The 13182-nt window shown below is 44.4% G+C and overlaps 1 protein-coding gene across 1 annotated transcript in view; it reads right to left on the bottom strand.

Moving 5' to 3' along the window:
* Positions 1–5373: 5373 nt before the first annotated feature.
* ASPSCR1 (ASPSCR1 tether for SLC2A4, UBX domain containing) overlaps positions 5374–13182 on the bottom strand; it is a 65573-nt gene continuing 57764 nt past the window's right edge. The window contains exons 13-16 of the mRNA XM_028716104.2: positions 9870–9921; positions 7048–7114; positions 6369–6559; positions 5374–5526 (exon numbers count right to left, since the gene is read on the bottom strand). Of these exons, the coding sequence (XP_028571937.2) occupies positions 5513–5526; positions 6369–6559; positions 7048–7114; positions 9870–9921 (324 nt within the window). The 3' untranslated portion in view covers positions 5374–5512. The remainder of the gene's footprint in view (positions 5527–6368; positions 6560–7047; positions 7115–9869; positions 9922–13182) is intronic.

The raw sequence follows: 13182 nt of genomic DNA, 5'->3' as shown, positions 1-13182 counted from the left end.
TGAGCAGCTTTGACTAAACACAAAGCTTAATCCCCCATTAAGCAAGGGGTGTGAATGTACTACAGAACATTTAATATGGGTTTAAACACACATGTACCCACAGCAAAGCTAAACTAAAACACATGTAGGTCTCTGTTCTGCATACACTTGCACACTGACTTAACAGGATGTCTCTGTTTAAATTTCTAAAGGGAAAATCCAAATGATGGCCCAAACCTGGTGCTAAAAATTGGGAGGGGGGGGATTATGGTAATATGCTATCCTTCCCCACCACCTACTCTATGAATGGGTCAGAGGGAACTGGCTCTCTTTTTCACCTGATTTATGCTACAATCCTGTGTACACACTTACTTGGGCGTAAAGTCTCATTGAACTCTGTGGGATAGAGATGTACTATTAAAAGTCTTGGTCTTAAACAGGGCACAGTGAGTTTGCGTGCAGTACCAAACAAATTTATTTGGAATATAAACTCTGGCAGCAGAGAGGTGTGATTCAACCATACAATGTAGCTGGAAGTGCTAGTCAAGCTGCATCTTCTTCATTTCAACATGATCAAGATTTTAATTTTGAGACTCTAGAGATTATCTGATGCATAGCTGTCAACTTTCCCCTTTTCTTGCGAGGAATCCTATTCGGAATAAGGGAATTTCCCTTTTTTAAAAAGGGAAACGTTGACAGCTATGATCTGATGGGTCCTTTTTGTTGCTGCTGCAGTTGAATCTATTCATAGCCCTACTTTGGTCACAATTCAGCCTTTGAACATGGGCCCTGAGCCGGAGTCTCTGTGCATCAGTCTGCCTAATGCACACCTGACTGATTATTGCTCCTAGAAGAAACACTCTACACTTTACAATTGCATATGTATCAGTGTTAAAACATTTGTTGCCTGGGAGAAAGGAAGGCAGAAGAAAATTAATACTACTACATGCAATCATAGGGATTTTATTTTTTTTAAGTGACAGTGTAGGTAGGAATCAAACCAGGGCTCTTACCTGCTCAGTTGTTTTAGGATAGGCAAGTGAGTCAGCAACCAGTGCAGATCTTGAATCTGACACAGGGCAGGATGTGTGCAAGCAAAGAAGGGCTCTCTGAACAAGAGGTGGGGGAACCTGCCACTCTCCGTATGTTGTTGGACTAGAAGTCCAATCTTCCCTGACCATTGGCCATGCTGGCTGAAGCTGATGAGAGTCCAGCAACCCCTGGAAGGCCACAGGTCTCTCATCTCCGCTTTGAAGGAAGACACGAGCAAAAGCAAGAACTGAATGACCACCCACAATTAGGGATTATGAGGTACATGTGTCTTAACGGCAAGCATTGCTGCAGTATAGAAACTATAGCAGCATCAACTAATTGTTTTACATTTTTCAAGGAACAGCTTCTAATGAAAATGTTGTGAGTGAAAAAAAAACAACAACCCTCAACCTTTGAAATGTAAGTAACTTTATGGTCAAAACTTAGAAACAAGACAGCTTGGCATTTTCAGTCTGGGGCTTCAATCCGCAGGGCGTCATCCCTTCCCTGTTTCCCTCCATGGCTTGTAATAAAAATATAGCAATAAAACAAAATTCTGTTTTTCAAGAACACACATACACCTTTCAGCCAGAGACCCATATGCTAATGCGTATGATCTGTCCTAACAGCAGTGTGTGTGTTCTGTTTGAACAACATTTCAGCGCAGAATGCTGGCTGCTTGATTATGTGACAGATCTTACAGTATAAAGATACAAAGGGCAGATCACAGGGAAAACCAGAAAGCAGCTTGGGTGTCAACACTAACCGGCCCAAAGGAAACAATTAGAAACCTCCAACGTAGAGTGCAGAAAGATGAGATCTGCCAAGCTCCTAGCACAGAGAAATGGACTTACTGAAGAACCACACAGACCACATTCTTCCAGGTAAGGGTAATAAGGCTAGAATTGGCACTGTCCTAACCTTGCCTGGATTTAGTTTCCACTTTGTCTTCTGTAGCAGCCACCCTCCCAGTACCACAGATGGCAGCAGTGTGTGTGTGGAACAGTACAGTTCAAGCAGGATTCAGTTTTCGTCAGCTGTTGTCTTATACACTCATCTTCTTTGGTGGCTCAGTTTTTGGGTGACATTAAAGATCTGCGCCTTTGCTATTTTAACTGCTCTCTGCTCCCTGTGTGCTCTGAAGCTTTTCTCCCTACCTTTTCCCTCCCCCCCTCCCCTCCTGGTTTTCTTCAAAGCGGCTGGAAGCATTTGGAAGTAATTAGACCTGAAGGGAAATGTTGGTCAGTCTGGGAGACAATGACAAGTGCCAGGAACCCTTGGTGCCCCTTCCAGCCACTTTGAAGTTCATTCAGATGGTACAATGCTCTTGTTTTCTTTGTTGGAAAAGCAGGGGCAGGAGGGAAATGGGCCATGTCAGGCACACTGAACAGGAAGCAGGTTACTCTGAACTGATAGAGAACCCGAACAAGTAGGTGGAGAGGATGTGCAATTCAAAAAGAGACTAATTGAAAGGCCTCTTATGGTCACCCTGCTTCCATACACCTACAAATTATCCACTCTCGGAAAAAAGTGTAACTCTTAGCACCCATCTAGTATCAAACTAGCCTGATCTGTTAGCCTGCAGCAGAGATATTTCTCCTCCTCCACTTATTTGTCACCTATTACGTAGAAGAGCCAGGGCCTTTGAATAGCATAGCACAGGGTTAAAAAAATTAGCTTAACTTCACAACTGTTTACAGAGGGGCAATTGCATCACACTTGGATCCAGAAGCCTTTGAAGTTGCACAAGTGTTTAGGGAGCACCATACTGTGGTCATGAGAAGAGATGGGTGCAGATGCTATTTAAGGACCTAGAGCCCTTAATGGCCTTCCTCAGCAACTGATTATTTAACAGGGGTTACGGTTTGAATTCAATAAGGGCTGGAGGAATAATGCGCTCAGTTGGCTCACTGCTGCCCTGTATATGGCTGAGCTACCTTGCATGGCTCAGCTTAGAGCAATCTGCATGTATCCACAGCAATCTGCTAGCAGGTATCCCTTGCTTATAATGTGATGTATGCAGAGGCTCCCTGGGCCCAGAGAAACTTTCATATTTTTGAATATGACCAGGGAGGAGGGAGAAGTGAGTGACAAGACTAAATGATTTAATGAGCCAACATATATGGGTGGGAGTTATACATATGTGATGAGAATACCTTCTGGTTAGTGAATTTTATAGGGGAAACATCCATTTGATAACAATCTGGATTAAGCTGCAACCTGTTCCTTTTTATGATATTGTTGGGGAGAAGTGCTAATGGACCACAAAGCTCTAATTGAAAATGCTACTTACTGCATTTGTAATTACAACACACTAGAAATCAACAGACCATGGCATATTGCGGAGGAGCTGGGAAAGCACTCCTTGCAGCTGAAATAGACATGCCAACTATATATTGATATGACTCCAACTGGAAACAAATTGTGATTAACCGCTGCACAGATGGGTTCCTTTTGCTGCACATTGGAATAATCATTGTAAAAGTCCTCAGTTAGAATAACATATTTTTTCCTGTTTTGTAATGCATTTTTATATAATAACAGTGTTTTCATTGAGAACAAACGTCAAAAGTTCTGAAAACTACCAGATATTATCGCAGTTCAGACCAAAATGATGCCAACTAGCAAGCCAGTGGTGTTTTTCTCTCCCAGAGTAAATATTTTCCACCTTGCTACTATTTTGGCAGCCTTCTGGCAAGCCTGGTATCAGGAGTTGGCATGGTTAGGAAGTTCCCAGGACGCAGAAACCCGAGCCCTTGAAACTGCTGGTGGGCAGGGGTCGTAAGATGCTGCCACTCTGATCTTTCTGGGCCTAATCTGAACTATGGGTTGACAGGAAGCAGTTGCCGGTGCTTGTTCATGCTGCCAGGGACTGGACATGGAGGGAGCACAATATTAGCAGTTGGTTTAGAAAAAGCAACCAAGGAAACAGAAATGAGGACAGCTTAAACTGAAGAAAAGGCAGCTCAGGAAAAAAAAGATACAGGTGGAATACAGAATAATACTTCAACAAAGATATGAACTAGTTGAACATCTGAAGGCTCTGAGGGTAGCGAAGGAAAAAGCAGTACAGTGGTACCTCAGGGTTACATATGCTTCAGGTTACATACGCTTCAGGTTACAGACTCTGCTAACCCAGAAATAGTACCTCGGGTTAAGAACTTTGCTTCAGGATGAGAACAGAAATAGTGCTCTGGCGGCAGCGGGAGGCCCCATTAGCCAAAGTGGTGCTTCAGGTTAAGAACAGTTTCAGGTTAAGAACGGACCTCTGGAACAAATTAAGTACTTAACCCGAGGTACCACTATATTTGGCTGTTTCTCAAATGCTCCCAGTAATTGATGGAAGCCTTAAGTAGGGCTCAGCCTGAAGCGCAAGACATCTGTGCATTTTTCTAGTGATTTGTCTCTTTTATCGCTTTATATATTGTATGATCGATTTTTTGTTACATTTGCTTTTTCGGAAGCCACTTTGTGATATTTTCTTCCAGTGAAAAGCAGTGTAGAAATACATGATTCAAACATGCACATAAAGCAAAGCGAACTGTGTGCTTCTTAAGAAGTGACAGCATGAAATCAACAGAAACTACCGTAAGCTAGTGTTCAAAAGGAAGTAGGAAGAGGCTCAGGGAACACTGGAATATTTAAAAAGATAAGCCAATGGAAGGTTCGTTATGGATCTGAAGCTCCAAAAGGGTTTTGGCATGTGACCTTGCCTACATCCTCTGCACGTGCATCACACATATCTTTAATTTAAAGATGGCCAGGAAGTGCATTCTGGCTTGCCTCTACTTGCCAATGGCATTAAAGAATTAAAAGCAACATACTGAAGACTTTGAGATGACATCCTTTTTGGCTATCACTAACCTATGTTGTCTGAAGCAATTTTGCAGGGATGTGTGTGTTTTTATTACCCCAAAAGAGTATTCACTGACCAGGTCCTAAGGCATCTCTTCATTCAGATCTACCAACAGATTTTGAGAACTACAAAGTATTGCAACAACGTATGGTGCCTGCAGCACTGGAAAAGGAGTGTCCAGCGTGTGGCAGGCATGGAGTCCTATGGGTTACCAGAAGCAAACCTCCAACATAGGGGATTTGGTGACAATTTATACAACACAAAGGTGACAACTGACATAAGTGTCACAGAGTCATATATGACCACCCAACTGGGTTTTTAATTATCCTCAACATCCTGGTCCTGAAGTTCCCTGCACCTACACAACAAATACAGCAAAGTAGTTCTACAAATTTCCGCACCTACTCCATGTTATTTAAACGACAGCGTGGTTGGAGTGTGTCTCTGCTTTACCCACCGCCCAAACATAACGTTGCACACAGAGCAGCAGAATGGGCAACAGAAAATGGTGCTTGCAATTTTATTCTGAAAAATCCGTTTGCTGGGCCCTGTCTTTCAGCAGCTTCAGATGAAGGAAAACAGAGCAACCCAACTTGCCTCTCAGCCAGGTGAGGCAACTTTCTGAAGGTGGAGACCCCAAGTCCTTCATCGCTTCCCACCTGAAATGCAAACATAAAGCAACTGTGAAAGCAACCTCTACCACAAACTTTGATATAGTGGAGCTTCCACACTGCTGAGCTTTCCAGAGCCTCCCAAATGATAGGTCCCTGAAAACTAAAAAGTACATTAGAATATTTTAGGGCTCTGCTGGTAGGAGACTGAGCAGAGCCACGTTTTACAGGGGGAGACAAGCATGGCGTACCATGCCTAAGATGGGTAGTAGGAAAGGTGTATGGGGGTAGTGGGAAAGGAAAGGAAAACTCTGATCTGCTTGAGGGAAATTCCTTCCCAGCCCTAAATCAGGATATTCAGATATGCACTTACCGTATTTTTCGCTCTATAGGACGCACCGGACCATAGAATGCACCGGACCATAGGAGGGGGAGAACAGGAAAAAAAAATTCTCCCCCCCTCTGTTCAGCACCCCTTCAGCGAAGCGGCAGGAGAAACAGAGCCCCTTCCATTTCTCCTCCCGCTTCGCAGCTCTCCCTCTTTGCTGAAGCCAGGAGAGTCTTGCTCTCCCGGCTTCAGCAAAAGGAACCCGAAGCCTTCGGAGCGCCTGTGCTCCAAAGGCTTCAGGCGGCTATCCCTGAAGTGTGGAGAGCGAGAGGGGTCAGTGCACACCGACCCTCTCGCTCTCCAGGCTTCAGCGAAAGCAACACGAAACCAAGGAGCCTGCATTCGCTCCACAGGACGCACACACATTTCCCCTTAATTTTTGGAGGGGGAAAAGTGTGTCCTATAGAGTGAAAAATACGGTAGCTGACGAGCCAGACTGCCGCACAGAATCTTTTAGGAGCAGTACAATGGCTAGGAACAAGTATCTCACTGAAGATGGTACCTGGCAGCTTCAGCCATTTTGGCACTTTCCCAGATGGCGTCCTCCTTACTGGTGGCTGTGCTGCTTCAGGAGCCACTGCTGCTTCTGAGTGCCCTCTTGCCACGCTCCCATCAGTCTCATTTGGTTTAGGTAGGGAACTAAGAACAGGATCTGAATTCCGCTTAGTGGGAGGTGCTGATTTAGACAACCGCCTGAGAGAAAAGGTAAGTATTAGATGCTCATATTGGTCTTCCGGTTGCTAAGCTTGCATATTCCAAAATGTAAAGCACTGCAAATACTGTTGCGAAAGCCAGAGGTTGCGTATCAGCAAAAATGCCTTCCAGTCCCTATGGCTTTTGATACTACAGGGGTCTCTCTTCATTCATTTGGGGTGTTCAAAGCTGTCAGTGGGAGAACACGTGTAAAAGCAAGCTTTGTAAACTGCTGGCAAACTCTTCATTGGGCAAGGCAACAACTCAATGGAATGGTCTCCCTCGGGAGGTGGTGGACTCTCCTTCATTGGAGCTTTTTAAGCAGAGGTTGGATGGCTATCTGTCATGGATGCTTCAGCTGAGATTCCTGCATTGCAGGGGGTTAGACTAGAGGGCCCTTGGGATTCCTTCCAACTCTGCAATTCTATGATTCTATGATAACTCATTCATCCACAACAGCTTCAAAAAGAATTATTCACACTACTTACCTAGCTACTAAGATGTCAGCTTCAGAAGGGGACACAGCAGATTCCAGGAGGTCCGACCTCAGATAATCTGTTAAACAGACACACACACCCCTCACACAAAGTTCTTGTCCTTCAGAGCTAGGAAGCCCCATGACGCAACTCTGTCATTTTGTGAAACCAATAGCCCCAACAAGCTGGACTAATCCTATTCAGGACTCTTCTCCAAACCTGTGAAACATTTATCTCAACTTCTAAGATTGTGTATTTTAGAACACGCATCTGTCTATCAAACCCTATTCTGTGAACTAGTTGAGTAAAGACGGCAATATTACACAAAAATAGAACTGGCAGACAGGGATGGTGTCTCCCCCTGCTTGTATATGTTTCTTTTATCATTTAGTTCTTGGCAGTTTCCTAGTAAATTGAACCGTTAGGAGAGACTACCAGATGTTATCTTCAACGTGCAGCACAACCCTGCTCTGATCTCCCCTGCAGACAAATCCCCCTAAAGCCCACCCAACTATGGTGGTCAGTCCTGCTGCATTTTAAAGATGTCCAGAACAGTATGCACCACACAGACATTTGTCCTCAGATTAACAGTGAACCATGGAGAGAGACAACTGTGAAATGTTCACGTGGACATTTACTGTATTAGTGTCTGGTCCAAAAAAATAAGTTAGATGCAGAACATATACATAAAATTGCCATACTTTGGACCCAATTTTTACTTAAGGTCTAAATACCGTATTTTTCGCTCTATAACACGCACCTGACCATAACACGCACATCGTTTTTAGAGGAGGAAAACAAGGGAAAAAACATTCTGAATGAAACAGTGGATGTATCATTTTTGTGCTTCATGCTGTGGCCACAGACATGTGATCTGATGGTGAATTTGGGGTGACCCAATGCAAAAATCCTGGGAATTCCTGTGGATCCATGCTTTGTAACCACGTTTTTGCACCATTGCAGCCCCAGGCAACAGTGGGTGCGTAATTTTTTGGGTGCAGGCTGTAGCCATGGACATGCTATGTGATCTGATGGTGAATTTGGGGTGACCCAATGCAAAGATCCTGAGAATCCCTGTGGATCCATGCTTTGTAACCACATTTTTGCACCATTGCAGCCCCAGGCAACAGTGGGTGCGTGCTTTTTTTGGGTGCAGGCTGTAGCCATGGACATGCTATGTGATCTGATGGTGAATTTGGGGTGACCCAATGCAAAGATCCTGAGAATCCCTGTGGATCCATGCTTTGTAACCACATTTTTGCACCATTGCAGCCCCAGGCAACAGTGGGTGCGTGCTTTTTTTGGGTGCAGGCTGTAGCCATGGACATGCTATGTGATCTGATGGTGAATTTGGGGTGACCCAATGCAAAGATCCTGAGAATCCCTGTGGATCCATGCTTTGTAACCGCATTTTTGCACCATTGCAGCCCCAGGCAACAGTGGGTGCGTGCTTTTTTTGGTGCAGGCTGTAGCCATGGACATGCTATGTGATCTGATGGTGAATTTGGGGTGACCCAATGCAAAGATCCTGAGGATCCATGCTTTTTAACCACGTTTTTGCTCCATTGCAGCCCCAGGCAACAGTGGGTGCGTGATTTTTTTGGTGCAGGCTGTAGCCATGGACATGCTATGTGATCTGATGGTGAATTTGGGGTGACCCAATGCAAAGATCCTGAGGATCCATGTTGATCTATGCTTTGTAACCACATTTTAAGTGGGGAGCGAAGGAAAAACAAAGGAGGGACATGAGAGGGGTGTGCAGAGAAGCAGCTGGCTAAGGATGCTGGAGAGGGATTTAACCGGTGGGAGGAAAGAAAGGCAAAAGTCCCCCCCCAAGCCAGCCATCTCTCTCTCTCTCTCTCTCTCTCTCCCTCCCTCCCTCCCTCCCCCTCTCTCTCCCTCCCCCCCCTCTCTCCCTCTCCCTCCCCCCTCTCCCTCTCCCTCCCCCACTCTCTCTCCCTCTCCCCCAGCAGCACCGGAGCACAGAGAGGAATTAGAAAGAACGACACTCTGCTTGCCTGGAGGGGAGGGGCTTTCCCTGCTCTTTGTTCTGTTTCAGCAATCACAGCAACGAAACAGAGAAGGGTGGGCAGTAAGACCCTGAGGCAGAATGCAGGAAAGCTGCCACTTCCTCTTTTCAGGTTTCCCTTCTCCGTGACTTGCGATTTGACTTTTGCTTGATTTTTTGGCTCCAGGGACCACACATTCGCTCTATAACACACACAGACATTTCCCCTTCCTTTTTAGGAGAAAAAATCTGCGTGTTATAGAGGGAAAAATACGGTACCTACCCTGAAAAAGTGGGGAATTCTGCACACTAACTGAAGATGGGCCAATTCAAAAAAGATAATACCTCACCTATTTTGCATGATTAAGATTTCTATAGCTGTTAGCTAACTCAAGATACACACCATAGGACAAAGAGTACTCCCTAGCCGAGTCAAAAAAGAATTGAGAAAGGGGTGGTATATAGGAAGCACATTTTTTCACCTAAAAACAGGCCTCACCCCCAAATTGAAAAAAAAAGCCACTTGTGACCCAAAATTTCTACAGCGAACAATGAATGGCACTAAGATTCAGTTCATTTCACCTTAAACCAGAGTGGGCACTTTCCTTACAATCATTTCCATACTGGGCTATCATTTAATTTGTATCAAACAAAAAGGTTTTATGAACCTCTAAGAGCCCCGAGCTATCAATATCCACTTATTTATGCCCAACACATTAATCAGAGTTCAGCCACCATAGCTGAAACCATGGACACAGTTCATCTAGATGCTCATGTAACAACTATGCAGAGTTTCTTATGGAGAGGAACAAGATAAGTGACTCACCGTTCTGCATCTCAGATCCAAAATGTACAATGGCAGCAGGGAAGAGGTTAGCCTATTAACAAGAGAAAATATTCAGGGTTAGAAGAAACACAGCCAGGGCCAGAAATACCTCTCCCCTCAGCCTTGGGAACATGCATGCACAGAACTGTAATGTTTCCTTGAAACTTAAAAGTGGGGAAATCTTGCTTGTCACAACATGGCTGGTTTCATACATAATGCTAAACCATGGTTTACTAAACTGACTTAATGTTATGTGTGAACCCTGCCCAACAACTTCACAATGGTTTACTTACTGCCAACAAACTACACTCTGAAGCTATGGTTTGTTGCAGCAATGGTTTGAACCTTGGTTTGTTCTAACAGTGACCTGGCATTACTCCCAGCATCCTTCCTTAACCATGGTTTGTTTGACCACCCCATCCTAGATGATGCTTACCAAACTGTAAAGGCACAAGGCAAGAGAAGCAGGAGAAGCAACAAACCAAACTTTGGAAAACCAAGTAATCATTGATTTAATTGTCCGCAGGACAACTTGTGGTTAACTTGTAGACTTTTAAACAAACGATGGCTTACCACTCAGTGCAAACCAGGTCACTGCCTTTCAAGAATACTGAGAATGCCACCATGCTGGCAGCAAAGCCCTTTATATATGTAGACAATCACAATGTAGCCCAGCCTTTCCTAATCTGGTGCTTGCCAACTGTTTTGGACTACGATGGCCGGCCATGGTGGATGGAACCGATGGGAGCTTGGAGTCCAACAACATCTGGAGGGCACTACATTGGAGAAGTCTGGTGTAAGATGTTAAGTGTTGATGAACTGACTGTGCTGCTAAATTCAATACATATGTAAGTGGAAAGTTGCCCAGAATGTCCAGCACAGTCACATTTGTTTTCAAAAGAGAAAACTTAAATAATGGGGATTTGTGGATAAATAATTAAATTTAATATCTTGACTTTCTACATCAAGCACCCAAGTTAGCCAACAATATATAATACAGGGCAATTAAAAAAGAATCCTATAAATATGAATATACGACAACAGCAAAAGAACAAGATTTAGTTACCATCTATCTATGTATCTATCTATATTTAAAAGGAAGTTGAAAGGTAACATTTGTTTGCTTAGAGGGCAGCTGGGTGCCTTGCAAAGCACAGTGCTTCTGAGACCCACCTGCCACCCCTTGCTCTAGAGATACCCACCATCTTAATTCACACCCAGAGACATCTATAAATATAAATTAGGACAAGCGGGTGTCATGGGCATGTACCCCAAGTCTTTTAAGTGCCTAGCAATGCTTGTGGGGTGGGGAGAGGGAGTGAGGAACATGTTCTGAAAGTATTAAACAATACAAAATTTAAGTATGTCAGAAGCAGGACATGGAGGCAGTTGGATGACAAAGGAGGCATTAGATGACAAAGGAGAGAAAGGATGCTAAAAGGATGCTAAAAGGAAGATAGGGAGATTGGAGCAAAGCTGGATGAGTTTTTTTGCATCTGCAAAAAATAATAATACTGGATATCTGCTAATAAACCACTTTCCTGGAAACGAGGGCATCTGAAGAACTAAGTCATGAAGGGGGGAAGATGATGACATTCTAGGACTTACTGACAAATTAGAAACTTAGCTCACTAGGTCTGGATGGAACATACCTGAGAGTTCTTAAGTTATTCAGGATGGTGAGAACTCAAGCTCCACAAGGATCTTTCCAAACTAAAGGAGCAACAACATAGCAAATCCTGTTCCATGTAAATACCTACAAAGGTGATGCACACTGAGGCAAAAATTCCCAGCATCGTAAGTCTGGAAATCTTATGCTTCCCACCAAACACATCATTCCATTATCAGTGTTCTTGATGGAGAACCTCTGATTTGGGTCCGAAAGCTATGTACATGGTACCTCGGGTTACATACGCTTCAGGTTACAGACTCCGCTAACCCAGAAATAGTGCTTCGGGTTAAGAACTTTGCTTCAGGATGAGAACAGAAATTGTGCTCCGGCGGCGCGGCAGCAGCGAGAGGCCCCATTAGCTAAAGTGGTGCTTCAGGTTAAGAACAGTTTCAGGTTAAGAACGGACCTCTGGAACGAATTAAGTACGTAACCAGAGGTACCACTGTATTGGAACAAAAGAGGACAGGATCTATATTCACTTGCCACAGAAACCACGTTGCTTCCATTATTTGAAGCGACTGGTGTGAAACAATGTCAGGATACTAAGAATAAGCCTGCATAACTGACTGCAGAATGTCTCTTCCTGACCCATTCGCCATAGACTTGGAATGAGCACCTGAGGGGCGGAGGTGGGCATGGGCACTCAAAGTGGCCGACAACGTCTAGCTCCCAGGAAAAGCCCACACTCCCTGCCCTCCTCAGCACCAGGAGGTTCACCTCCTTTCTAGCGAGGAGGTCTTTCACAGTGCCAACCTGACATCCTAGCAGTAGGAAACAATATTTATTAGGCCCCTTAAAAACATTTTCTTTCTCAAGCAGCGGGACCCAGGGTTGCCAGCTCCACCAGAAGCCAGTCACAAAGACGGCTCTCCGTAAACTTTTTAATTAAAAAGTACCAGACACAGTTAAGAAACCCCCAAGAAAACTCTTACAAAAGCTTTGATGTCCCCGCTGCCTTCATCTGAAGGGATCCTACTATTTAGGGAATGGATTAAAAAAGAAAAAGAAGAAAAAAGGCCCCCCTCCCCAAACCCCTTCACATACACACTATCCTTTTCACGCCAGTCACAACGTTGGAAAATGAGGTTTTTGTAGCGTGTTAGTGTTGGAATTTTTTAATAACCTCCCCTCTCTTTTTCCCCTCTCCTGCCCAATTATCATGATGAATAATTAACATTCTGAAGGAGATAACTAAGCACAGCATCTCGGAGCTCAAAGCCCTTTAGTTCAAAGCCCTGCCCTTTTCTCTTCGATTCTCCAGTTGCTGCCACTAAAACTTCCTTGTCAATCAAGCTCTGGGCACACACATCAAAGCTTCATGTGGGAATGGCCCCAAGGGGTCAGAGAAAATTCATGGCAGGGCCTGTGAGTGAGGCACAAAGAAAGAAGGGAGAGACAGAGCGCAGAGGAACACAGTTCAAGAATGAGAGACACACGAGGCACAAATGCAGCAACACACACACACACACACAGCATGCCCCGATAAGAGCCGCTACCCTATTTTTACTCAGAGGTTGACAAATAAGTCCCGCTTTAACTTCTGAGCTCCTCCTCTCCCAACCAATTCCCACCACTGGCAAGACATCAGTCCGAAGCTCTTTTAATTGGAAGAGACTTAAAGGAATGGGACAGCAGCTCGTA

This window comes from Podarcis muralis, chromosome 2, assembly GCF_964188315.1.
Source record: "Podarcis muralis chromosome 2, rPodMur119.hap1.1, whole genome shotgun sequence".
Taxonomy (NCBI): Eukaryota; Metazoa; Chordata; class Lepidosauria; order Squamata; family Lacertidae; genus Podarcis; species Podarcis muralis.
Note: the sequence above shows the minus strand (reverse complement) of the source record. Positions and strands in the feature narration are given on the sequence as shown.